The 26,770-nt window shown below is 43.3% G+C and overlaps 3 protein-coding genes across 4 annotated transcripts in view; 2 read left to right on the top strand and 1 right to left on the bottom strand.

Moving 5' to 3' along the window:
- Window positions 1-9,590, top strand: part of USP4 (ubiquitin specific peptidase 4) — a 38,454-nt gene extending 28,864 nt beyond the window's left edge. For both annotated transcript variants that reach the window (XM_071755793.1, XM_071755795.1), the window contains 9 exons: window positions 1,807-1,992; window positions 2,558-2,646; window positions 3,564-3,779; window positions 3,858-3,928; window positions 4,497-4,612; window positions 5,411-5,560; window positions 6,223-6,326; window positions 6,869-6,957; window positions 7,083-9,590. In XM_071755793.1, the coding sequence (XP_071611894.1) occupies window positions 1,807-1,992; window positions 2,558-2,646; window positions 3,564-3,779; window positions 3,858-3,928; window positions 4,497-4,612; window positions 5,411-5,560; window positions 6,223-6,326; window positions 6,869-6,957; window positions 7,083-7,184 (1,123 nt within the window). In that variant the 3' untranslated portion in view covers window positions 7,185-9,590. The remainder of the gene's footprint in view (window positions 1-1,806; window positions 1,993-2,557; window positions 2,647-3,563; window positions 3,780-3,857; window positions 3,929-4,496; window positions 4,613-5,410; window positions 5,561-6,222; window positions 6,327-6,868; window positions 6,958-7,082) is intronic.
- A 1,338-nt stretch (window positions 9,591-10,928) lies between these two features.
- EMC3 (ER membrane protein complex subunit 3) lies at window positions 10,929-16,079 on the bottom strand. Its single transcript, XM_071755801.1, has 8 exons — window positions 15,831-16,079; window positions 15,561-15,618; window positions 14,700-14,793; window positions 13,910-14,014; window positions 13,182-13,263; window positions 12,964-13,043; window positions 12,326-12,408; window positions 10,929-11,164 (listed from the first exon to the last, which is right to left on the bottom strand). Exons 1-8 carry the CDS (start codon window positions 15,983-15,985, stop codon window positions 11,036-11,038), a joined length of 786 nt encoding a protein of 261 aa, XP_071611902.1. The 5' UTR covers window positions 15,986-16,079; the 3' UTR covers window positions 10,929-11,035.
- A 17-nt stretch (window positions 16,080-16,096) lies between these two features.
- Window positions 16,097-26,770, top strand: part of FANCD2 (FA complementation group D2) — a 40,377-nt gene continuing 29,703 nt past the window's right edge. The window contains exons 1-13 of the mRNA XM_071755805.1: window positions 16,097-16,320; window positions 17,422-17,511; window positions 18,277-18,411; window positions 18,987-19,054; window positions 19,943-20,046; window positions 20,600-20,663; window positions 21,752-21,804; window positions 22,376-22,454; window positions 23,167-23,291; window positions 23,796-23,883; window positions 24,778-24,882; window positions 26,029-26,129; window positions 26,586-26,694. Coding sequence (XP_071611906.1) covers window positions 17,445-17,511; window positions 18,277-18,411; window positions 18,987-19,054; window positions 19,943-20,046; window positions 20,600-20,663; window positions 21,752-21,804; window positions 22,376-22,454; window positions 23,167-23,291; window positions 23,796-23,883; window positions 24,778-24,882; window positions 26,029-26,129; window positions 26,586-26,694 — 1,098 coding nt within the window. The 5' untranslated portion in view covers window positions 16,097-16,320; window positions 17,422-17,444. The remainder of the gene's footprint in view (window positions 16,321-17,421; window positions 17,512-18,276; window positions 18,412-18,986; window positions 19,055-19,942; window positions 20,047-20,599; window positions 20,664-21,751; window positions 21,805-22,375; window positions 22,455-23,166; window positions 23,292-23,795; window positions 23,884-24,777; window positions 24,883-26,028; window positions 26,130-26,585; window positions 26,695-26,770) is intronic.

Genomic DNA, 26,770 nt, shown 5'->3' on the forward strand with positions numbered 1-26,770 from the left:
TTGTGTAGCATTATCTTCTATTATTTTAATTAAGTTCTGAGATACTTAAGTACAGTTTATTGTCCGTTAGGTTCTGTAGCCTTCCTTAAATTGTAGATGAAGTCTGTGTGTGTTTGTGTGTGTATGTGTGTATTTTTGTTTTTTTAGAAAGGGTGTCTATTGCAGATAGGGATTATGGCTCCTGATTTAGACACATCTGCCTCTAATGCTAGTATGTAAAACTGTTCTGAAGTGGAGTGGGTAGAGGGGCACCTGAGTAACCCTATTTGTTATGTTTCAGTGAGAAGTGTACAAGAAGGTCTTTTGCAGAGTTTTATAGGGCATGCTGTCTCTTTGTGCTGGATGATGCCTGCATATGGGTAATCCTGAGCTTTTTCTCTCTGTCCCATCTGTTCTGTCGCATGGGCAGGGAGGGCTCCATTCAGGACATGCACGAGGGTGGAGTATAAATGGGGGTTGCTTTGTTTGCTACTTGTAGAGCAGTGTAGGTGGTGTGAGGGGCAGTCACAAGAATGATCAGGAACATGTGCATGTGATCTGTTCTATAGGAGTCCAGTGTAAGGGTCTCACAGGACCTGGAGTTAATCATAGATGATGTTCTGGAAGTGTGTATGGTCTTTTGTTATTTAAACAGCATTAATTATAATAATTCATTGGTTTGTGGTGACATTTCTCAGGAAACTTTAAGGTGGTGAACAGTGCTGGTGTTCAGCATTGACAGCATAGCAATCCTCAACAGCTTTCTATGTTGGACTCTGTGTTCTCTGATGCTCTTGTTGGGCTGGGACTCACTGGAAGGATATTCTTCTTCATGTTCTCTATTGATGGAGCACAGTCCCCAAGCCCTGAAATTTGTGTTTCTCCCTGCTCTAAAAGGGCATTTTGAACACAAGAAGAAAAAAATGTTTCTTAGCTCTTGAGAGAAGGAGAATAAATGTCTGAAGCTGTTAAGACTTGGGACATTTAGATATGCAGTTGTGGTCTTGGTTGTTATGTGTAGTGACATCTTTGAAATATTTTTCTGCTTTAAGATAAGTCTGGGACAGGTGACTTACCAAGTTAAGGAGCATTGTGACTTGGCATTCCTGAAAAATGGATCTTTTGTGATGGATAGTCCTGAAATCCATATCATGAGTGAACATTGGGATAGTGTTGGACCACATGGTTTCTTTTTACTGACATCTGTGAATATCTCATTTGCTGTTTTGCTGAGCAGCACAGACTGTGTCTCAGTCTTTCCACTATTCACCAGATCTATTTGTTTTCTTCCAGAATGCTTTTCTTGAGTGTTGGCTGTCCTTCCATTCCTCTGTCAAGCATATATCTCCTCCAAACTCTTGGTGTTCTAAAATGTTGGTTGTTCAGTGATGTGGGCATTAACTGTAGAAGAGGCTGGGAAAATGCATAGTTCAGGATATTAAGAGGGCTTCTTTCTGGAGAGGAAACAGTGGCTGGGGGTTTTCAAAGTGCATTTAGTATTTTTTACTGGGGCTGTGATCTGATTGAAGCAACAGTAGCAGTAGCTGTCAGGGTAATGTTTGGGAGATGAGTGGCAGTGGGGATGTGAATTATTAGCAATAAAGACAGAGGGAAGGTGGCAGTTGAGTTGGTGGTAGGTTTGTATCCTGTGCCATGGAAGTGTTCAGGAAACTGCTCAGTCAGTAGCATGGAGACAGAGTACAGCCTTTCTGGTGCTTCTCAGGAAAACCTGATGGAGAGATTTGTGGGACTGAGTTTTTGTTGGTTCTACCTGCTGTGCTTCCTGGCAGTGGGAATAACCTGTGGAAATACCTGTGTTTTGAACAGATATGAAGTTCCCAAGCCGAGTGAGGATGGGTCTGAGTGTGTGACTCTCTCAGTTTACTTTCGGGAGAAGACAGTGAGGCAATCCACTGCAGGGACTGTGCTCTTTGGTCAGCCACTGCTGATATCTGTGCCGAAGCACAAGCTCACTGTGGATCACTTGTACAGTGTGGTTTTGGAGCAGATCAGGTAAGTAATGTCTCCACCTTTGAATCCTATGCAAAATTCTGGCTATTGCTAACTCAGTTACACTGGAATAGGGTTTCTGCAGGCTTGGTAACAGGAAGAGATTTCCTTGATTTGTGTGTGGTGTATAAACCAGGATTTGCATTGCATTAGTGTCTGGAGGCCATAGGGACATTTCAAGGTCCTGGATTTTCTGGGCTCTGTGAAAGCAGGCTGTAGGATACTGGTGGTGGTAGTCACAAGGGAGTCTGTCTGCTCAGTGTTGCAAAATGGGTCAAGAGCAGAGCCTGGACTTTCAGGGCTCTGAGATGAGGCCACCATAACTTTATTTTTGGTTTTTCCATCTGCTGCTAGTATAACTTGGCAAAAGCAGTGAGAGCAGAGACTTACCGAATTGTTGCTGTTTGACTTGCTTGCAGAACTGTTGGCCTGTAAAAGGTGCTGTACAGGCAGGGTGCCAGTTTGCTGAGGGAGATTGGACAGCAAGAAGTGCTGATGGGGTGGGGTTCTGCTGTTCTGCTGTACAGCTCTGCTGTGCTTGTGTGATAAACATATTCCCTCTTTTTAGCCGCTATGTGAAACTCCCCTTGGTGGACGAATACTCCACCCTCTGCTCAGACAAAGGAACCTGCAGTGACTCCAATGGTGTGGTTGAAGGTAAAGTCCTTTCAAATTTGGCTGGAGACTTTTCAGCACTTAAAGCTTTTTATTAGCATTTAGTTTGTGCAGTGTGTATTTGGCTTAAACTCTAGCAGATATTTTTTTCACAATGATTAAATCACATGATTGCTCAGGGCTTCTGCCTGTTATGGTGAGAATCCATATAGACCATTTTTCTTCCAAGGGAGACTAGATGTGTGTAAACAGCAGCAGGAAAACAAGGTATGGTTTGCATTCATCTTGATCAATATTAGGGAAGTTCTTGCTTTCCTTATGAGGCCTCCCTCCAGAGGCAGCTCCTTTTCAAATATGCCCTTGTCTCGAAGAGAAGTTCTGGAGAAGTAAAGTGGAAATGATGTTTTCTGTTTATGGACCTAGGATCACGAGGTCTCATTCTTAGGTTAGATGCCTGCAAGGATGCTTTTAATGCTGATGGCAAATGCACATTTCCCTTTGCTCTTTAAAATGATTCATTTGTGCTGCTGTGAGATTAACAACTGGAACAAGTTAAGTAGGAAATTCTAAATGGAGGGAAAAAAAATCTACCCATTTTTCCCAAAGAATCTAAGTAACTTTCCTGAAGACCTATTCCCTTCAGTAGACATCCAACTGGTTCTGTCTTGGAGTGTTTATTAGGGTGTGCTCTCAGAAGATTTGTTAGCCTACTGTGAACTGAGCAATCTCCATCATGTCTGATAGGTTGTACAACTTGCCTGATACATGTTAAAGGAAAAAAATACAGCTTCAGCTGCAGTGGTTGGCAAGCACAGATTTCTTTCTAGTGTGTCCTTCATTACTTTCTGAGTAATCAGTCTGTGTCATAACAGACTCTTGCAAACAGGTGTCCATGTGAGGAGTCAGTCTAAACTTTCACTGAAGCTTGTTAATGTTGTGCTTGTTTTAAATTTTGCAAGGTGATATTGAAGAGATGGAGCATCAGGATGGAGGACAGGAAGGCAAGGAAAAGATGGCAGAAGTTGATTCCTGCCACTCTGAGGGGTGTATGCAGATTGAGTCAGCAAGAGACCTGCAGCCTTGCAAGAAACAGCATTTCACTTTTAGCCTCGTGAATTCTTCTGGGACCTCTGAGATAAACTCCATTGTAGAAGGCAAAATCTTAAAGCTAAATGGTAATTATTTTCTTGATATTTTTCTTCTGATGTTCTTCCTTCTCAATACACTTTTGCAATAAATGTTTCTTCTTGCAGCTTTTTCTGCCCTTGCCATTGACTGGGATTCTGATACACGGAGGCTGCTTTTTGATGAACAGGAGGCACAGGTTGTAGTATGCTCTTTTCGTACATAATCTACATATCAACTTGGTACTCAAAAGATTACAGTAAATGGTGAAATGTAGCTGTAGCTCCCTGCATATAAAATGGAGTTACCAGTGTCAGCTGTATCTGTTTATTTGAAATCTCTTAGAGATAATTGCTCTGCTTCCAGTGTGTTCTGCAAAGCAGATGTTTTAATTTCAAAACTGAATTGTCTAGTTAGTAGTCCACTGAACAAACCAAATCCCTAAAACTCAGAAGAAGCCTGAAACCAGGTTCATAGCGCTCAGTGTTCTTTCTGCCAGAGCTCTGGGTATTGTTTTGTAACAGAATAACCCCTTGTTACTCTTTTGCAAAAAGATGGAAATCTACCAACTCTGAAGCAGAGACACACTGTATTTTCTCTTTACTGTGTAACACAGTGAAGGAGTGGCTGGAAGCTGGAGATGATTCTGCGGGTGGGGAAGCAGGGGCAGAAGTAGTCAGCATGGTGAGGGTGAGCGTATTCCTTTGCATGAGGTCAAGGATGAAAGTCTGTGTGGAATTGAATCAAGCATGTGGCTCTTTCACCAGGCGTTTGAAAAACATGGAAGCATGTCACAGCCACAGAAGAAGAAGGCTGTGGTAGCCCTCAGAGACTGCATAGAGCTCTTCACTACTATGGAAACACTTGGTGAACATGACCCATGGTAAGGGCCTCTTTCCATCTGCCATATTTATCATAAAATGCCATGACTATTTGAGTTTACATTATTTGTCGTGGGATTTTGATAATTTCCCAGGTCTGGCCTTTTGTCCTCACCTGTGAGAGGTCTGCCAGTTCTGTGTTATGCCATAGACTCAATAGACTGCAAGTGTGGGCTAATAAAAAGTATTTGTTTCCTTTATTTAAAAAAAACAAAAAAAATGGCAGTGAGCATGTAGCTTCCAAAGGTTGGAGTGTTTTTAATTCAAGCATCTGTCTTCCAGACAGTGTCAGAGGAGGCAATTGTGGTAATAAAGATTGAAAGCATATGGCTACCTTTGGGTTTAATCCTGTATTATTTCTAGCTTGAACCAGTGCTGACCTGTTCCTAACCAAAAACCCCTAGTCCAGAGGGGAAGGATCTACAACACATCCTAAGTGACCAAAACATGATTACTGTGTGCAGAAGATCTCTGGAGGTTATTTACTAGCTGTTTAAGGAAGTAACTTACAGTGTAGCTCATGATAGTTTATTATTCATTTCCAGTCACATGCTGTAGATGTTTGCAGCTGTTACCTGCTTGAGCTGCATCAAGAGATAATGAAGTAATGGCACCCTTAAATTTTTTTCTTCAGTAAATTAAAAGAAAAAAGCTAGTCTTTGAGCAATGTTCAGTTAATGCAGTTGCCATAGGACACCTTGCCTGTAAAATGAAAGCGTGTTGCAGCTTGGAAAGCCCTGAGGAAGAAGCTTTTCTTTTACTGTAGTCATTAATTTCCTTATTTGTTATTAATTTCTCAGGTACTGCCCGAACTGTAAGAAACATCAACAGGCCACAAAGAAGTTTGACTTGTGGTCTTTGCCCAGGATTTTGGTTGTGCATTTAAAGCGCTTCTCCTACAGCAGATACTGGAGGGATAAACTTGACACTGTTGTGGAATTCCCAATCAGGTAGGATTCTTCCCTCAAACTGGGAAGACCTTGAGGAAGCTGGTCAAATGAAATCTGATGTCAGTGTTGGGTGGGCTTGCTATTAAAGCTGTACCTGGAACAGCTACACCTTCTGGGTTTGGACTGCAAGACAGCACATCTCAAAGAACACTACTTACTTGCAGGTAAGAGCACTACTTACTAGCAGGTACTGTTCTGAAATTAGGTTAAAACCATGTGATAATGCTGAGCCAAGAGAACTTCTACAGGGAATCCAGCAGATTTGTTGGGCAGAGCTACACTTGTAGTACAGAGGGTTGCACAAGTACAAGATGAAAGTCTGCCTCACTCCTCTGCTTCTTTGTGTCAGCAAACTGCTGCAGGATGAAGTCTTTTCCTTACTACTCCTGTCTCACTTCTCATGCCTGTACAAGGACACTCTGTCTTTTATTCAGCACCTTCTTCTAAATCTTTTGGCACTGCTTAATGTGTTTACCAGGACCTGCCCTGTGTAGGAGGCATAACATGTCTGGTCTTTACACTTAGAACATCTCACTGTTGAGTAGCAGAGTGCAGCACTTTTCCACCAGTGCTGCCTGCCTGCAGAGATTCACTGGTGTCATGCAACACTCTCTAAAAGGTGCTGATGGATGGTGTACTGATACTTTTGGATTTCCTTCCAGGGGTTTAAACATGTCCGAATTTGTCTGCGACCCAAGAGCAGGCTCATACGTGTATGACCTCATTGCAGTTTCCAATCATTATGGAGCCATGGGAGTAGGCCACTGTGAGTAACTGTTGCTCCACCCTTTGTGTGCAAGGAAATACTGGCAGAGGGGTCATGGGAGGGCTCTGTGCATCAAGCACCTGCAGCAGCCCTTACCACAGGGGAATGTTTTGAGAGTGGAGATCACAGTCACAGAAATCTCGGTTGGAAAAGTCTTTGCAGGGCTTTAGTCCAACTTCCTTCTTGAGTAAGTACTCCTGGAAGCACTAGGTCAGGTCCCTCATCAACAGAAAGCTTCTCTTTCATATGAAAATTCAGTCTTACACTGGATGTTTGGGAAAGCTCTTACTCAAGGGGGGGTGAACAAAATACTGTAGTTCTTTTCCTGACTCTTTGCCCTATATGCCAGCTATGAGAAGTAAGTCTGGTATGTGGGACAGGGTTCTAGATGAATTGGGCCAGCTAGCTCATGTCAAAGCTAGCTCCTAGCCTCCTGTGCACACTTGGTTCATGTCCTGAGCATTGCTGGTGCAGTGCAGTTGGTGTGGTGTTAACTACTGCTCTTTCCTGGAGCACTGAGCTGCAGTTTCTTCTCCTGACAGACACTGCCTATGCAAAGAACAAAGTGAATGACAGGTGGTACTGCTTTGATGACAGCAGTGTGTCAGTGGCTTCAGAAGACCAAATAGTGGTGAGTACTGGGCCTGAGGCTCATCTTGAGTCGGTGCTGAAAGTGTGGTTCTCTGCTTTGGGCATTACTTTTCCAGCCAAGCTGTGTGTGGAGTGTTTCAGATCATTTTCTTCTCTGTTTGGTAGACAAAAGCTGCATATGTGCTGTTTTATCAGCGCCGAAACAGCGAGGAACATACTGCCCCATCTCCTCCTCAGGAAGAGTGTGATGGCATGGACACCAACTAAACATCACCTCTAGCACTTGGCCACCATCTTAGCAGTCGCTCCTTTAAAGCCATGCCTGAGGCATCTGAAATTTTTTTCTTCCTTCTGTAGGAGTCAAGCAGAAAATCTAGCACTGAAAGATGTAGTGCTGGGGGTTGCAGAATAGCACTGGAGAGCCAGGAATAGGTGCTGACACTTGGGTATTTAGAGGCCAAAAATAATATATATTGGAGCTTCAATAAAATTCTTATTAAAATCTGTCTGAGCTGTGTGGCTAGAGGCAGGGGTTGGGACTGACTGGGCTAGTGCTGGGGGTCTTGGGCTGAGGGTTGCAGCTGGTGTTGGGCAAGCACAGCCTGAGCTGGAGGCCAGGTCATGGCTGAGCCTTGCAGGGGCCCATGGAGGAGTATGCTGGGTATGATTCTGTGAATCAGTGTGGGGCTTCTGCCAGCCCTCTGGTGTTGCTGTTGTGCCCTGCCTGTGTCAGGGAGGCGTGCTGCACCCTTTCTGGAAGCTTAGTTCAAATCTTTGTGTATCTGGCCTGTCTGTTCCAGTCTCTGCCATCATACCTTGATCCCCCTGCTATGCAGCAAAGCATTCTCTTTCTTGTGTCCTTTTGTTGATGCATTTGAGGCTCTTCTGGGTGGTTTTGACTCGGCCTTTTTCATGTGAACCCTGTAATGCAGAAGTGAATTGCACCTGCCTGTGGTGTGGCATAGCTGCAGATCCACACAGAGGTGCAGGATGCAGCTGCTCTGGCTCTGGTTCCCATTCTTCTTGAGAAAGTGTCATCCATAATGTTGGTAATTACCTGTCCATCTCCTACACCCCTCACTTCCAGGTTGCTCTGTAAGCACTTTTCTGCCTTTACCATTTCTCCTGTGGTTTGTGCAGTGGCAGCTTTTTTTTATTCTTTTTTTTGCTCATTCATGTGACTCCTTACAGCTTTTTCTCCCGCAAGGCTCAATACTGTGTCCCAGGAGCTGCTGCTTATAAGGATGACAGCCCCATTCAATGAATTGTATGAGGTTTCAGCCTTTTTTCTTGTGACTTTTGTCTTTTGACTGTTTTGGACTGGTCTTCGAGCCTTTTTCTCCTCCCTTGAGCACTGCCCTCCATGTCCCCTGCCCCATCATTTGCTGTGAGGCTGTGGGGGTCCTGTTCCAGTTCTCTCTCTGTCTTAGCTGCTCAATTGTTCCACTCCATCCTTTTGGCACAACTGGCAAATGCTCTTCCTTCTGTTGTCCTTTACTGTCTGAGTTACTTGTAGGACTGAATTCCAGCTTTCATCTTTGAATGAGGACACTTGTGAGCACTAGATCACATCACTCCTCAGTGTAGAACTGGTCTGCCATATGAAAAAAAAGGAAAAATCCAGAGCATTAGTCTCTCTTCTAGGGAAAGATCTAGCTAAAGGTGGTGAACCAAACAGGAGAGTTTTTACTTCTAGCCAAATGCGTTGCCAGAACAAGAGGCTAACACAGGCTCCTGCCCTGCTTATTTTTCACCCTGAAATGTGTGCTTGCAACCCCTTGGTCCCCTGTGCACAGTCCCTGTGGCTTCATGGCTGACCATAATCTTCTCTGTTGGTCAGTGTAACAGCAGTCATCCATTTAACTCCAAAATACACCAGCCCAACTCCTTTTCTGCAGCTCTGAGCAAGAAGCCCTGTAGGGAATTGCTGTGTGCCCGTTCCTGCACCTCTGTGCTGCAGCCCAACAAAAGCCCAGACAGCTGCTTGCTGCCTTCTCCTGCTCCAAGCAATGGGAGGGGAGGGCAGACACGTGCAGCTCCTCAGCCAGGTGACAGGGAGGAGGAAGGAGAGCTGCCTCTAGCTGGCAAACTTCTGTTCTGATCCTCTTCTGCAGAATTTTGCTCTTAAAGCATTTAAATTTGAATTCTAAGATCAGAATTACTTAGTTGCTTCTGCTGTTCTGATTTGGGGTATTTGGGATTTTTACAACTCTTAATACTGCATTTCTGTTTTTTTCCTTGTTACTAAGGGAGAGCATCCAAAAAACAATTTTTAAGCTGTAGCATTGCACTGAATTACTCCGATCAGCATATTTTTGTTCATTTTATCCTTAAAGAAAATCATGTGGGCATTCCAAAATGGGGAAGACAGGAAAGGGAGGGGAGCAAAGAAAAATCAATCTGAAATAGCCTTTGTTCTCCTCTCCACCTCCTTACCTGTGCTGACATTGAGAAACTAATCATTGGGGCTAAATCTCTGATGCTCAGATGCTGAACAGACTCTTTTGTACTGCAGAAAAAGTGGCCCAGCTCTTACTTTCTCTGCCTCTGAGCTGACAGGCTTCAGCTGGTGTGTGTGTGCTGTAATACCAGACCTGTTTTTTAGACTAGCACTTTGTAAGTGGCTGGCTTTATTGTACAAAGAGGAAAATTAAAGAGTGGTTTGCACTGAAACTGGGTTTTGTTGTATTTTTCAGCTTTGACTTTGTGACCTGACAGTGCTGGTTGTGGGGATGCTTAGTGCTCCAAAAGCTTTTTTAGCTGGGGGAGGGTGAGTCCTGTAGAGCCAACCCCAGCTCTGCTAGTGGGGATCTGGGAGAAAAGCAACAATTGCCTGCACTGCTCCATCCATCCTGGAGTTCATGCTTGCTCCAGAGTGCCCTTTTCTCCCCCATGGTGCTGGGTTGCTGATGCCTGGGGCTGTAGCAAAGCCTGCCCTTGCCTTTCTGTGGCACTTGGGCAGCTTCAGCTATGGCCTCCTCAGCATTCTTCCTCTTCTGCAGATCTTGAGGGGCTCCTGGCCCTCCTTCTGTCCATTTTTTTCAGGGATATCAGGGCTGCTTGTGGCTGTAACACTGAAGTAGTGGTCCTGCAGTCACTGCAATTTCCTTATCAAGGCAACGTGAACATGTATGAGAGCAGGCTGGAAAAGGTTGAGAAGTGGCAGCTTTTGGCTGTGAAGATGTGTGGGAATTCTGTGTCAGCATGCAGGCTCACAGGTACAGCTTACACCAGAATGCAGAGGACCTGAAGCAAGATGAACTTCCCTAGTGCAAAAGGGAGGGATAAAAAAACCTGAAACACAAGTTGTGTTGCCAGTGAAGCACTCTCGTTGTTGGCATTCAGGAAAGAAGTCTCTGAGGCAGAACAGAACATCTCTGAGCTAAGGCTCCTGTTCAGAAGGGAGATGATTTTGCTAAGAACAAAAAACAAACTGTGTTTCAGTTGTGGCTCAGCTTTTGCCCTGAAGAGGGTGTGCAATTAGACCCCAAAACAAACTGCTCAGAATAAAGAGGAGGAAAAAAAAATTACTAACAGGATGGAAGAGCTTCTGTTTAGGAAGCATTTAGGACTCTTCAGCCAGGGAAGAGATATCTGAGGAGCTCCTGCATTGTTACAACAGGAAAAGAATATAAAGGATAACCACCACTTCCAGACATGGAATCCTCACACTGCTGCTGAAGATGTTAAACATTTGTTGCCAGGTCAGTTTTGAATCGCTAACACAATGTCTTAATTGCTCAAAAGCAAAGGATAACTGGTTATACTTTTAACACCAGAAACACAGGCACTCCCTATATATTTTCAGTCTCATGAAGCTCTAAATTCTGACTCAAGCAAGCTTGACCATTGTATACTAGAACTGGACATTGTAGATTTTTTTTTTTTTTTCCAGACTATTATTTCCCAGGAAGAAAACCAACTCCAGCTGGAACCCCACACTGAGAGCCTTTTGCTCAAATACAGCCATACTCAGTGCTGGGGCTCAAATCAGTGTTTGGAAACTGCAGATCTGAACATGGTGTTTTTATTTTATTTTCAGCCTTGCTAAAATACATTACATAGTTTTAAGTAACATTTCAAATTACTCAAGAAGAGACAAAAGCATATTCTCAAGTTCAGAAGATGGAGGTCTGAAGTTCTTCCTTAAACATGCCTTCAAAATGCAGGTCCTTTGCCATGAGCTCTTCTTCTACATCTTCTAAGGCCCATTGATGATCAGTCAATTCTAAAGCTTCCCATTCAGTCTGCATTGATAATAAACAGAGAAAGGAAAACAACACAGTATTAAATGGTTAAGAACTAAGCAAAACAGTCCTTACCTTAAAACTGCAAAAAACCCCAAGTTCTATGAAAAACCTGGCAATCCTGTCAACTTGCTGAAATCAGTGTTTTATATTTGATTGGGTATTAGATAGTTGGTCAATACTTGTACACCCTGGAGATGAGAAAATTTACATTATCTGCCTTCTGAAAACTTTTTGGAATAGTCCATTTCTTCTAAAACAGCCTTCTCTAGAAGCAGCCAATTCTGTTCTGGGGGAGAGGTCAAGTGCTTTGTTAATTCTTTAGGTCAGAGACATTTAATAACAGTTCCAGGCCAAAAATTCTGCAACTGATTGCAGACTTGATGTGCCAAATCAGACTGTTCTCCAACCAGCTGGCTCCCTGGAGCTCCAGAGTTTATTAATTAATGATGCCAGCTGTTCAAAGCAGCCCAAGACCTAAAAGCATAATTTTATCCTAAATATTAGAATGATCTCTCCCACTTCTCACTTTTGACCATCTATGACATAAATCTCTCCTCCTCAAGTGTTGTTCACAGTCAGTATTGTGGAATAAGCTGCATCCAGCCTGGAAAATCACATCACACAATGCCCAGCAAGAGATTTGTAATTCTTGGCCAGAACAGTTCTTCTGCAACATGAGCTTGCTTGCTTTGTTCCTGCTGGGGACCATGTAATGGGTTTAGGTCCCTATAGGGCTGAACAGCAAAACTCTGGATAGCCAGTACCAGGAAGCACAGGGCTGTGAGCCATCAGAGTGCAGGGGGCTGGCTGGATTTGCACCTCAGTGCTGGCAGTTTGTGACAGAAGAGTCACAGCTCCAGCAGAGCTGCAAATGCTCTGCTCAGCTGCACTATTAACTTCTTGGGAGTCAACTTCTGCTTTGGAACTAGATCTCAAGGGAAAGAAATAAGTCTTCATCTGCACATGAATTCAACTTTTGTATCAGGAATGACTAACAAATCAGGTTTGCTTCAGGGCAACTTTCATACCCTTCATCAGTTGTCATCTCTAATTTTAGAAACAGAGACCCAGAGCAACTCCCTTGCTTAGGACAAGTTCCATACAGCCTACAGTTCTGTGAGTCCCCAGAAAACAGAAGTGCAGGTGGCAATACTGTACCTTAAATGCTTTGTTAGTATCTGCTGGCATGGCCATTGCTGCCCCTGTCATTTGTTCTTGCATCACTCTAGACTGATCTGCAGCTACAAAAGAAAAATGAGAGGGTGATTTTTATTTGCTTCATCTAAACAGCATTTCATGGAGCACAGTGCCATCAGCCTGGTTCCAAGCTATAAACCAGAAAGTTGCCCCCACACCCACAATCACAAAAAGAGATCTTGTTCCCAAAATATGGAGAAAATTGGAGGTAAACAGTCTTCTACATTCTTATTAACGCCAGAAACAGTATCATCTGTCCTGCCCTGCATCCAGCATTAAGAAGTCTTGCAGCTTTCCTTACAACAGATCCTTGCTAGAAATAAGATGAAGCCTAAGAGAATTCCTGCATGCCAGTTTGATGAGAAGGAAATCATAGGTTCATCACCATGGAAGTTTATGAGCAGTTAGCCAGTGCCTGCTGCAGAAGATCTGGTTGTTGTAGCTGATGTCAAACCTGGGCAGCAGAGAGTAATCTTTCAGAAGTGAGAGGCTTTTGAGAGCTTTTTGGCTGGAAATGTAGAAATCCTTCCCCAGCCTCCCTCAGAAGTCATCCCATGGAATGAGAAGCCAGCTCTTTCACAGAACTGACAGTGTCTTACCATTATCTTGGCCCAGGATGAGAGTATAAATGCTTCGGAGTCCAAACACATTCAAGAAGTACCAGGAAGCAGAGCTCACCCTGATAAATGAGAGTGAGCATGGTTGATTTCAGCTCAAATCTGGCTCATGACCTCATTTCAGAGGCATGCACAGACCATGCAAGGTCAAAATTTTGCAAGTGAATATTTGACCTTGCTTGCTGAGGCCACAGACTCACCAGGATGCATCTAAAGTGAGCAGCTCAATCCCCTGCTGCAACATTGGTTTAAAACGCAGCGTCAGAGGAAACGGGACCTTTGCTACAGGATGAAATAAAGCAAAAAGGTGAGTTTCACAAAGTAACACTGCATAATTGCAAAGCAAACAGCAAAGCAAGTAGATAATTCTTTTGTGTACTTCTGGAAAAGCTGTAGTTCTGTATTTATTCAATATGAAAATACTTTTTGAAATCTAAATCGGGTGGGCAAACCATCACACCTATTGCATCAGTGACTGTGAATGTCTTGTTAAGGAAACAGTTGCCACATCAAGAGTAAGAAAACCAAACAAACCAGAACTGTGAATTTAAGGAAGTATTTTTGATGTGTATACCCTGCATTACAGAGTAACCTACTCCTTGGACAGGTTCAGGGGAAAATCCACTGTATAAACATAAAGTTTAATGTGTTTAATACATTTAAATACTGGTTTTGGCCACTTCAGTTGTTCCTGAATGCATGAACTGTGTCATTTGTGACTGTTTGTGAGCACTCTGAAAACCATTTTGTCTCCTTTGCTATGAGGAAAGCAAATCAATGGAGTGAACAGCAGCAGTGCTACAAGTTTGCCCTGCTTCCAGTCGACAGCTTCCAGGTAGGGAAGCAAATCCCTGCTGCAGCCCAGACCCTCCAGGTCATCATCAGAAAAGCAGCCAGACCCATGGGCTGTGTTATTCCCAAAACTTACTTGTGACAAATCCTGAAAATGTCATGTTGATCCAGCCACCAATGAGGATCATGGGCAGGACATTGGTTACATTCCCTTTCATCATGTCTGTCAGCATGGTGGGATCTGCAGTTCCCAGATTCGATGTAAGGCAGAGGTGTGTGACAAGAAAGGGAAACAAGGTTACTTTGCTTCTCCAGTGTCAGCTGTTTTAATTAAGAACTGTGTAAGAGATAACAGTCCTAGCCCACTGTCTCTCCCATACCTATTATTTCCCACTGCTGTAAAACACTTGGCAAAAGAAGTGCAGCCAGTGTGGAGTGGCTGCTGCTGCCAATGAAAGGGTCATGAAAAGGGTTCTCTGCTTTGAAAGGGTCCCAAGAGGGTTCTCTGCATTGTCTGTGCTCAACACCATCCCTTGCTCCAGACTGCTGAACCCCTCTGCAAGCTGACTTAGCCTGGAAAAGGATGCTCAATTATCCAGCTAATTTGCTGCTGAGGTCTTTGGCCACGTTAATGAGTTAACTCAGTTCAGAGAAGGTCCTGCAGGAGCTGGTGCAAAAAAATGGACCCAAGCGAGAGCAGGAGTTCCCATTTCTGACAACACAGAGGTTGTCATGAGCTTATGAGATGCTGGAGGTTGAAATTAAGCAAGATTAAGTGACCTGACATGTTGCTACCAAAGAGTGAATTCATGCTCCCCTCCCCACCCTTACATTCACTGAGCTCTTTGCAAAGTTGATTATTCTTCCTAACTTAGCAGAAAATCATAGTTTTTTTGCCCAGCTCTATTTATGGCACCTTAACATACCTGTCATAGGTGAAGGAGGCACTACCTTTCTCTTAGTTTTCTTAAAAAATCCATCCTCTGGGTTATTAAAAAAATATTTCCGGGACAGGAAAGACTGAAAAGAAAAAGAACCAATGGCAGTGACACAAGAAATGGAAGGAAAGAAGCTTTATTTACTGCTCAGATGTGCTGACATCTTATGACCTCTCTTATAACTCACCCTTCTTTCCTGCAGAGGTACTTTACAGCCATTTGCTGTGAAGCTCCTCACTTTGTTGTTTCCCCAGATGCAAGTTACCAGCTGTATGGCTTGCTAAAATTCTTAAAATAATTGTAAGAATTCTCTGAAGAAGAATCCACACTGATTAAAGAGCTTTTAGCACTTTGTGCAAAGTTCTTGCTGGCTTGGTACTGACAGCAGTATTTGCTGCAGTGTCATTCCCCAGAGCTGAATCCCACTTGGCAGCAATATGAGTGACTGATTTGTAGTTCAGTGAACATTACAGCTCATGTTGTACAACTCCCATTATCTGGAGATTTTATTAAAGCCTCTTGTGTTTCTTAGCAGGTATTAAACACAGTGGTTTGGACACGGACTTCATTTCAGCATGCAGTTAAAATCCCAAGTAGTAGAAGTGAACAATAAGGTCAGGGAAAAGGCATGCACGTGCCTGTGTCCTGATTTCCTAAGCCTCCAGACACCACCCCGGGCTGGGGCAGACCCAGCTGGGCTGTCTGATCCCACGGGGCACTCCTGCGGAGCCTGCCCCATGTCCCTGAGCAGCTCTGGCCACGGCCCTGCACTAACGGTGCTTCGGGCTTTCCTCTCGATGCCGAATTATCCCCCTTGCAAAGCGCGGAGCCGTTCACGCATCTCCCTACCTGCTTGGGAATGTATTTTCCATTTTCCCGAAGGACTCTGCTCCGAATCAGGACTTGGCTGGAAAAGAGGCAAACCGCGTTAGCGGCACGGCTGCTGTCGGGAGCGGGAAGGGACGGGGGACCCAGGACCCGCACCGAGAGGGAGCCCGCAGAAAGGGGGGGGGCGGGCCGAGAAGGGAGCGATCCGAGGAGAATCCGGGCCGTGAGGGGAACCGGGCAGAGGCGGGGAGGCTGGGGGGAGGTCGATTTGTGCCCGGCGTTGGCCCTGACCTGTCGGACACCTGCTCCTGCGTGAGCCTCTTGTCGCTCTGGAGGAGGATGGAGACGTAGTGCCGGATCATGCCCACGAAGAAGGTGATGAAGACGATGGGCAGCACCACCCACAGCCGGATGTTGGAATCCAGCAGCAGCTCGGGCTCGCTCATGGTGCCGGTACCGCTACCGGACCCGAACCCGGCTCCGGCCGCCACCGGGCCGCCCCAGGCCCCGGCTCCGCTTCCGCTTCCGGGCGCTGCCTTTCCGCCCCCGCCGGAAAGGCGTCACCGCGCGCCAGAGGCGGGAAGCTCGAGCGCGAGCGGCGTTTCTGTCAGCGCCGGGCGGGCGGCGGAGCCTGAGGAGAAAGCGCGGAGAGGAGGCGGCTGCTCCCGCACCTCGGCTTCCCCCCGCACCCCGCCTGCCCCCGGGCCCCGCTCCTTCCCCACTCTCTCCCGACCTCACCGCGGGCCTTGAGGGCAGAGGCCGCCGTGCGCTGGCTGCCCAGGTGAGCGGCCCTGGGCGGCGGAGCGTTCCGGGTCGGTGGGCTTTGGGGAGGCGTTTCTGAGGCGCTTTTTGGCGCAAAATTCGTCTGTTTTGTTATTAAGAGCGTAAAACCGGCTTTAAGACTCGACTGTCCAGTCTTGGATCCCGCTGGCCTCTCCTGGCTGAGGAAACTCGTATAACCGAGCTGGGGGTGAGGGCAGGGTTGTGTGCCCCGTGCTGCTCTGTACATGCTCAGGCAGGTTTGGCTGCCACAGAAATTGTGAAGCGTTTGGCAGTGGATATGATACAGAAAGGACTGCCCGGGAGCGGGCGCTTGTCAGTGGACTGTCAGTCTAGGCCCTGGGTCCAGAAGAGCTGCCAAAGCACATCACACTGTTTTCAATTGTTCCACTTCTCCTCAGGGATTTTACGTAACTCATCTTAATTTTCAAATAGTTGAATTGAGCATGAGATAATATTTTTTTAGGGATATCTTTTAAATAATTTTCAAGTTTCAAATGGGTGCCAAGGTTTAGTTCTTCTCCTTAAGTCAAAGGTTGGACTGGATGATCTTGGAGGTCTCTTCCAACCTAAACATGTGGTGATTCTGTGAATCACTGCCACCCACCAAAAGAGGACAAGCTGCATGGAAGGTTGTGTTGACAGAACTCTTCTGGAAATTGTACTGCTAGGAGCATGACCCGTGTCAGATAACACGGGTGTGCTCATGAATACCAAATTGCTGAACCTTTGTAGCTTTCCCTGGGCTTGGCAGAGAATTGCAAATTTAGAACAGTGGATGCAATCAGACCTCTTAATTACTGAATTTAATTTACCGTTCAACTTGCCTGGCATCTGAAAGAAAAGTCAAGCCTTGTTTTATGAGAAACTGCATTTTAGAAAAAGTGATTCATTGCACTATTTAAATATGAAGAGCTCTAAAATCTGAACCTGTACAGCAGAAAAATGTGGTGCTAACCAGGCAAACTGCCTTTGAGCAGTTTCAATTTCTGGAGCATTTCCCTTCATGATTTACTAATACATTCTAGATTTGCTCGTTTAATTTGCTCATTAATACATTTTTCCTCTGCTCACTTGTCTTTTTCCTGCACCTTTTTTATAGGTGGCAACAAAGATTTTGCCACCATGGTTTCAAAAAGGAAGCTGTCAAAAGCTGATGCTTCTGGAGAGATCTGCCAGACAGACCTGCCAAGTAGGTGCTCAGGTGTAATCTTATGGGGAATGGAGACCCATTGGTAGAACCGGTGGCTCCCAGGCAGGGAGAAGGCCAAAAGGACATTTTTGATAATTCTAATTGTTAATGGTGTTGTTGATGGTTTTTTTTTTTTGGTTGTTTTTTTTTTTTTTTTAAATCACAGTGAAACAGCAGTGCTAAAAGTAGTGGGTTATCTTTTCTCAGTCCCTCTGTTCTTGTACCTTTGATCAAGGTTTACTAGTGTGAACTTCACTCACTGCCTTCAGAGTCTGCAGATTAGTCACATTTGATCAAAACTGATATCTATAAATGAAACCAAAACAATGTCTCTGTGTGGCTGAGGGGAAGATAGTTATTTTTCACTTTAGCAGGTGGGTGGATACCTAAGATACCTAAGGTCTGGTGGGAGAACCTGTATTGAATTTGTGCTTTTCAGGCCAGAAGAAAATCCATGCTCTAGCATAGTCTGTTAGGGATGTAAGCCACTGAAGCTGTATCTTGTCTTTGGTTATGGATAACTAAAAGGAGAGAGTAAGAAATGTTTCTGGTGTCTGACCTGAGGAATAACTGCTTTATAGGATCTAGGCATTGGCATCTGAATCAGCTAATGACTGCTGTCAAATAGCAGTATTGGTCCCTTCAGTGTATTCCTGAGTCCCTCTGATTTCTTAAAGGTTTATTTTTAATTATTGGGTCATTTGAAGGCTTCTTGCTATTTTTATTGTGAAGTCTATATGAGGGTAGCTTGTCTTGTTTCCTCAGAAATAAAGAAGTCACGGATTGCTGAAAAGGAAAAGACCACTGCCTACAGTGGAGAGGAGAGTGAGGGAGTCTTTGAAGAACTCCTTAGGACATCAGGAATTATACTGAAAACTGGGGAGGGACAGAATGAAATAGGTATGGGTGTAATACTTTCTCTCTGCTGCTTTCTGAAAACCTGCAAAGATGACCTGTACAAAGTAAAGATGCATTTTACTTGCAGAGCAAAAGTGCTTGACCCAGCTTGTTCCACAGTTCTAGCAAACCTTTGTCTGGTCTTTTATTTGTAATATACCTCTTGAATTTCACAGTTCCTAAACTCATTATACCAGCTTTTTGGGTGTATCGATGCTAAGTGAAAGGATTCTGAAAGATCTGAGGCATATGGAATAAGACTGTATCTGTGATTACAGTATTGAGTCAGAGAGGTAGGAACAGGAAAATGAACATGTCTGTTGCTCTCCAGCTTGTACAAGGCCTTCAGAAATTTCTTTGTTAAACCTTTCCAATACCATTCGCTCTTCTCAGCCCAGACTGGGGAGAGCACAAGTGGTGATTCTCACCAGGCTTCTGCTAACAGGACTTCTCAGTGGAGCAAACAAAGAAATATTGATGCATGTGTTTAAGAGCTCATACTTAGGTAGCTGTTGTTATGGTTTTCTATGGATAAAATATGTCTTGGTCTTTATTTTTTTTATAACCTTTCTCCTTAGCTGTAGATCAAGTGGCTTTCCAGAAGAAGCTCTGCCTGGCCTTGGAGAAGCACCCCACTTACCCAAATGTAAGTATTGGACTATGCTTTGGGAGGAGCCAGCTTGAAAACTGTTGGCTGTGTAGCAAAAGATGCAAATACAGCTTCCTGTCCCTTCTAGTCTCATACCAAAGTATGCAATGCAGTAGCTTAACTTGGGTTGCTGTGGTCCAGATTCTCTCAGTGTTGCTGTTACAGCCTTTTGGTTCCATTGTCCTTCTGCTTCAGCTGCCACATCTAAATAGTCAGGAAGAGATGAGCAGTATGTGCCTCTGTTGAACCAGACTTGGTGCACGTGTTCCAAGATTGGTTTAGCACAATACTGAGCAAAAGTTCTGCACTTCCACCACAGTGCCCTGTCAAAGTAATTAAGTAGCAATATTCACTCAACAGTGAATGTGACAAAGTCACTCAAGGGACAAAGATTGCTTGCTTAACTTTCTAGTAGAAGCTTTGTTTGGTTTTGTGTTGCCTGAGAGCTGTCAGCATTAAGACTGCCACAATGTGGTGCTCCTTCCCAGTCAAGTGTGGAAAGGAGCCTAGTGTGAAAGTCCTGAGGTCAGTGATTGGACTGCAGTTGTTTTTTAGGTGCAGTCCTTGTCACCTTAAATGTTGCTGTCTCAGCTGAGCAGAAATAAAGGCAAAGCCCTTTTAAATGAAAGTAAAATGTGAGATAGTTGCTTTGGAGTTATTTTGCAGAGCAGTCAGTATTTGCTTTTGGATATGGTTTTGACTAGCATTTATTTATTATACAGCATTCCTTCCATCACAGTTTCTGTCTTATAGCCAGTTCCCTGTCTATAAGTTCCCTGTATTCTTCCCTTCCCTCATCATCTGCTCACAAAGAGCATCCTAAAAAAGGCAGTGATTGGTTGGGATGTCTTTTCATGGAGTGGATAACTCCCCTCTGCTTTGCAGGTTGTGAAGCAGTTCATCAGTGGCTTGGAATCTCACATCAAGGACAGAAACCAGTTCAAGAACTGTCTCTTGCCATGCACTCCCGTACAGACTGAGGGGTCAAGGTCAGAGAAAATGTATTTTGCTTTCTCTAGTTAAATGTCATAGCACTGAACACAGGGGAGGGAAAGGCCACAGCTCCAACTGATACACAACAAGACTTGTTTCTTATGCAACAGTGGCTATTTCAGTACATTGCTAATTTAATGGCAGTAAGTTTAAAGTGGTAAGTAACAGAATTTATTAGCTGCCTGTGGCATTCTTTGGGCTTCATAGCTTTTTTTTGGCAAGAATCAAATATTGTGGGGAAAAAAAATGACAAGGTTGGTGAAGGTCTGCTGTTTTTTGTCAGTTTTTCCAGGAGATACTTCTTAACCAGAGAGACTTGCATTTCCAGCTTGCACCATTCTTGAAGAGAGTGAGCTCATTCAGAGCTGAAGTGCATTTTAGATTTTTTTTTTATATGTGTATGTGGTTACCATATATTATCATAAGTTATTGTAAGTTGTTTTTTTTTTTAAAAACCAAAAAACTAAAACCAACAGTAATGGAGAGAGTTACAGCCTGTTCTCCTAACTTGTTTTTATTGCAACTGTGGTGTAATCTTTCATCTTGCAGGACTCTGGTGCACTCATATTGTGAAAGCCTCATTAAACTGCTTCTTGGAATCAAGACCTTACAGGTATGGACACCTTAGTTTGCTCTTAATAGTGGTGTTGATTTATTTAGAGATCCTGTTGCTTATGTAAGTAAAAGATTAATAGTTGAAGGGTTGTGAAGTAGACAATGCTGGATCTGGAATAGTGTCCAATTTCTTGTTTCTTTAGGGACAGAAATGCTCAGGGTCTGGAGCAGACAGCATACAAGAAGAGACAGAGGGAACTGGGTTTGTTGAGTCTTGAAAAGAAAAGATTAAGGGAGATCTTGTAACTTTCAAATATCTAACTGAATGGTGTAGAAAAAGCAGAGCAAAGCTCTTCTCAAAGGTGAACAGGGTCAGGATGAGAGATGACAGCTTGTGTCAATCACAGGAAGTTCTGAGAGCATATAACCACTTCCATTGTGGAGAATATTTTCTTTACCTGCTAGAACATGTAGGCTAGAGAGGTGGTGGAAACTCCATTATTGGAGAAATTTGAGTCTTACAAGTTTTTAAAAATGGGCAAGAGGCTGAGCAACCTGCTGGCAAGAACAAGTTCTGATAAAATGTATACAAGTTGCATCAAGATGTATATGGAGTTGAAAGTGACAGATACCTCACCAAGGCTTGGGAAGCCTGAGAGCAGCTGTGGATGTAAATCCTCTTATAATTGAAATTTTTAGAATTGCATTAAGGCCAGGATTAACAGAGGAAGAATTAGACCTGCAATGGGAATATCAAAAGCATGGGGACACTGTTTTTAAACTTACCTGAACTTGATGTTTGAGATTTCTGTGTGGTAAAAAACAACTCAGCTAGGTCTGAAGAAAGAGGGTTTGTTTGACCCAGAGGAACTGAACATCCTTTCCATATGCTCTGGTTCTGTTAGATTATGGACATAGTTTTATACCACTCAGCATTTGTAGTTTTCAGTTTGCAAGCTCTGTGTCTTCTTTTTGGAATTAGAGATTTCCCTAACAGGAAATATATTTACTGGTTCTTTTGAATATTGTTTTATTTTTTTATACTCAGTGCACGTCTTTTTTTGAAAGATCAGTTTTGGTGGCAATGCCACAGCAGAAGCAGTAAATCATTATTCTGACAGTCACTTTTTGCCTTTTTTTTCCTAGCCTGCTGTCATAACACTTTTGCTGGAAAAGATCCCTGAATTCTTTTTTGACATGTGAGTATAATCTGTGTTCTCTCCACCTTGAAACAAAGTTTTTTCTTTTGGACGATCACTAGCTGTTTGACTTTAAATCTTACTTCAAATATACCTGAATGGATGTTTTCACTTAGTTTTTTTTCCCTACACAGAAGTAAAATTATCTGAGAAGTACCATGACTTTAAACGTCTGCATAAGCAGAAGACAAATTTGTAAAAGATGAAATGCAGCCATACCTCATGACTCATGGGCTCAAAGGAGATTTAGGCTAAGCTAGTGTAGCCACTGCTATGGTAGACAGCACAGTCTTTAAACATGATATGTTTTGCTTTCTGTGATGTAGCTTAAGATGTTGGTAATGGATGCTGAAACAGGCTGGAAGTATCTCTGCTTTGCCTGCAGAGCCAGTAAGAAGCAAGGTGCTTCCTAGATGCTGCTAAATTCTGTAGGAGTGTTAACACTATGCTCACAAGATGGTTTTACTAGTTGATTAATTTGAGTTGCTTCTTATGGTCTTGCTGACCAGCAGCAAAGGTTTTGAGTCTGTGTGTGAGTGACTGATCTGTGATTCACTTTCTGCTGTTTTAGTGTGGGCACCTTTGGAACAAATTTTCCCCGGCTCATTGTCAATCAGTTTAAGTGGCTTGACAAGCTTCTAGACAGCCAGGTAGGTACTGATGGTGTAATCACATCTATGGGGTTTTTCAGTCAACTTCTGGAAAGTCACTCAGGTGAGATCAGCTATTATGCTAATGACAACTGATGTTGCTTTCATATTCATATGCTGAAGGAGAGGTTTAATGATTTCTGTTTTATTAGTATTGCCTTCAGTGATTTTTTTAATATCCCCTTCTACTATTTTTCTTCTTCACTTGCTCTAAGTCTCCTTTTTCATAAATTTGTGTCTGTACGTATGCATTCACATGGGTGGCCCCACTTTAAAGCTGTTGCTGGCAGGAAATTGCAATCCATTCTTGTTTAATTTTAACAAGAGATGTCAGGTACTTGCAAGCATCTGGGGATAAATTCTCTTGCTCCTGCTTTGGTGGTTCATTTCCTTCTTTCTCTAAGTTAGTCAATCTCTGTGGAGGGCCAGAATTAACTGAGTCAAGAAGCCAGACAAAACACTGAGGACCTTGCTGTTGGGTTTCTCAGTTTGTTTCCTTTGCTCACCAAGACAGTTATATCCTCCCTGTAAAATACCATTGTTCCATCAAAGTCTATGCTATGACTCCCGCCTTCAGCAGGACAATGAGTTAAGGGACAGTTGGCATAAATCCAGATAAATTACTTCGTGAGTGACTTTACATGCATAATATTGTTGCCACAATGCTTATGGTGAGACTCACATGTATTGCATGTGCTCATCTTGTCTGCAGGATCTTGTCAAGAAGTTAATGCAGATGATCAATGTCTCTCCAGTACCAATCCAGCATGATATTGTCACCAGTTTACCTGAGATCCTGGAGGATTCCCAGCAAAGTGAGGTTGCCAGAGAGCTCAGGTACAGATGATTCTGTTGGGTTTTGTTTTGTTTTGTTTTGTTTTCTTGGTTTTTTATCCTTAGTTGATGAGACATCAACTGATGGGACAGATGTGTGGCTAGAAGGTGTCAGGCCCAAGTGATGTGTATAATTAAATCATATACCAGTAATCTCACTAATATTTTTTTTTTCTACTCATGGTGAACCCAGGGCCTTCCAATTGTGAAGTTCTTGCTTGAGGCTTCTGCCAGGTCTTTTTCCATGCTCCCTATTTTAATAAGATTTGAAAATGGTAGATTCTTCATATCTGTTTCTAATCGTTAGCCACAGAATCACAATTCAGTGTGTTCAGAGAGGAGTGATAATTTAGGGAACAAGTTTTCCATAGTGTCTATGGCATATTTTGTTGTCAGTTTCAGATTTTTTTCTCAGTGACTACAAAAACTACTATGAGCACACTATTTATTAAGTAGCCATTCATGCTTCTATTAAGAGGATCATTTTTTTACCCCCTTGTGTATCAGCTGCTTACTGAAGCAGGGCAGGCGCCTGACAGTTCCAGTCCTGGATGCCCTTTCCCGTCTGGATCTTGATGCAGGTCTCCTGGCTGAGGTAAGAGCTTTTACTGAGCAGTTGAGCAGAACCCCTCCCCTGCTCTGCAACATGAGGGCTAAAACTGTTATGTCATTTAAAATATGTTGTTAACTCTGACTCCTATAGACCTTCAAAAGTCCCAAACTAGCTGAAGTTGGAAAGGAGTCAGAGAAACATGTTTGGTGAGGAGCAGAGAGAGAAGTCTTCTGGCTGTTACAGTGTGCATTCAGGAATTTCAGACACAGCTCTCAGAACAAAATGCAAAATCGCTTTGTCCTGCTGCAGCAAATGTTTACTGCCCATCTTAAACCTGTTTATTGTCATAATTTTTTTTTGGAGGTACAGTGACCAGACTAGACTGCTATATTCTACAAAAAAAAAAAGAAAGCATCTCATGGTTATAGTTTTCCTCTGCAGAATAATGATAAAGAAGATGAGATGATGTGTTGGATTGTTGCTATTCTCACAGTTTGGATTCTTGCAAAGAGAATAAAATTTAAGTGCCCGTCCTGCATAGCAGCCTACACCTCTTTCATGCTTTTCCTTTTTGAAAGCCAGTTAAAAAACAATGCAGCCAAGCTCTTCTTGGCAGTGCCAGGTGATACAGTAAGGGGCAGTGGCCACAAGTTACAGCCTAGGAGGTCCAGATGGGAGGTTTGGAAAAGTGAGCTGGAGTCTGCAGCACTGACATGAATTATCAAAGAGGTGGCAGGGCTTGGGGGGTTTCCTCCCTCCCCGAGTATATTCAGTGCTCAGCTGGCACAGCCAAGGCTATCCTGATCTTGTACCCATGCTATTCCTGCTCTGAGCAGAAGGATGGACTGTAAGGCTCCAAAGCTCCCTTCCTGCTAACATAGCAAGGTTACTGCAAACCAGAGTCCTACAGCTGATCCAGTGTTGCTTTCTCCTCAGGTGCGTCAGTCTGCCATGACCATTGTGCCTTCTGTGAAACTGGAAGATTTGCCTGTAGTAGTAAAATTCATCCTCCATAATGTCAAGGCAGCAGATGCAGTAGAGGTATGGTATTTTCTCTATGCTGAAGACCAGTAAGTTGTCTAATCCAGTGCATGTTTTAATAGGGAGCAATTGCGTCACATACACAGGAGTATGCTTTGAAGTTTTCAAGTAAAAATTTTAATCAAAGCAAATGTAGAAACTGTATCTGTCCTTTGACATGAATTTTGTTCTGCTTTCAGGCCTAAGAATTGAAACCTCTACCTTTCTGCTGACTATTGCAGATTTTTCCTGTTTGTTCATATTTTTTTTGTGTGTGTGTAAACATACTTTTACAAAGTAAACTTTTGCTTTCAGTTCTTTGAGTTAAACTCTTAGACTGAAAAACTGGTTAGGTTGCAATGTTTGGCCTTTGAATTCTGAGAATTTTGCATTTGTACAGACCTGCTAAGAGTTTTAAATTCTAGAAGTATACAACAGGCCTGAGACTGCAACTTGTTGATGCTTTTCTTATTTTCTCCACTGAGTTGTATTCTAATCTTGTTTTGGAAACATCCCTACAAGGTGGTTCTCCTGTTGGAGGACCGTTTTCATTCTAAGATATAAGCTTTGTCAGTTTTTCAAGTTGTTTTATATAAAGAAACTTACTCAGAATATTTTTTAAATGAACAAGATGTGTTTTGTCAAGCCAGCCTTGCTGAACTATTGAATATGCTTTTTTTTCCATAATTTGGGAAAGCCTTACTTAAACCAGATGTGGACTGTGATCTGCCCAGATCTTTCAGGGAGACCACTGTGAAGAAATGTGTGTAACTGCAAAGAGTCTGAACTGTGACAGCAGTTAAATTGCTAAATACACGTCCCCAGAATTCCTGTGGCTGTCACCTATCTTGCTCTGCTGCTACACCAGATAAAACTAGTTCACAGCAACACACAGCAGGTATAGGTGGGAATTTCATGGAGTAACTCTTAAGAAATCCTCTTCTGCTTTCTGCATGACAGTAAAAAGTGTGGCTGATTCACTTTCTAGGTGTAAAAAAATGTTTAGGGATGGTTAAATGCTTGTGAGTCAAGTCTTTCCAAATACACTAGGTTTTGATTTACAATTTTAAGATTATTCTATAAGACTGTGTTTTCTTTTCCTCAGCCTTTTCTTTCCTGACATGATTTTCTTTCACAGTGATTTGTGCTGGGATTTGTGTGTTACAGGTGATTTCTGATCTTCGGAAGAGCTTGGATCTGTCCTCGTGTGTTCTGCCCATGCAGATCCTTGGTTCCCAGAAGAAGCTTAAAACCCAAGTGCAGGCCAGGTACTTGAGCTGATGTACATGATTCTCCAAGGATAAGATGGGACAAGAGAACTTTGGCTCTTTATCTCTGGCACATGGTTGCATTTATGAGCCTTGTTTATCCCAAGAAAAGCTGCTTGGTGCTAATGTAAGACATTTGTCAGTACTTGTGCAGACAGCTTCCCCTGCCATGCATGTAGTTCCTTTTGAGCCATCTGCATGGGGGTAAGCAATGCCATGGATAATTCTGTTGCAGCTGGTTAATCTATTTTTGTTCCCTTTAGCATGTCTTTGGTTGATTGTGCAATCTCTGCTTCTATCCTTTTCTGAAACTCTCTTCTGAAACTCCCTATCTCTGCCAGAGCATTCCCTCAGGGGAATGACTGTTTTAGTAGCTCCAGTGACTGCTGGGCTGCTTTGTTCCTTTTACTGCAGTATTCACAATAATGGAATCTCTTTATTTCTGATCATTTACAGCTCTACCATGAGCCAAGTAAACACCAGCCAGAACTGTGTAAAACTACTTTTTGATGTGATCAAGTTAGCTGTGAGATTTCAGAAAGATGTCTCTGAAGCTTGGATTAAGGTAAGGTGCTTCAGACCTACTTTCCTTATTTAATTTGGCTCCTAGGTTGAGCCTGGGCCTTTCTTGTAGTCAAATG

Source organism: Heliangelus exortis, chromosome 12 (assembly GCF_036169615.1).
Source record: "Heliangelus exortis chromosome 12, bHelExo1.hap1, whole genome shotgun sequence".
NCBI lineage: Eukaryota > Metazoa > Chordata > Aves > Apodiformes > Trochilidae > Heliangelus > Heliangelus exortis.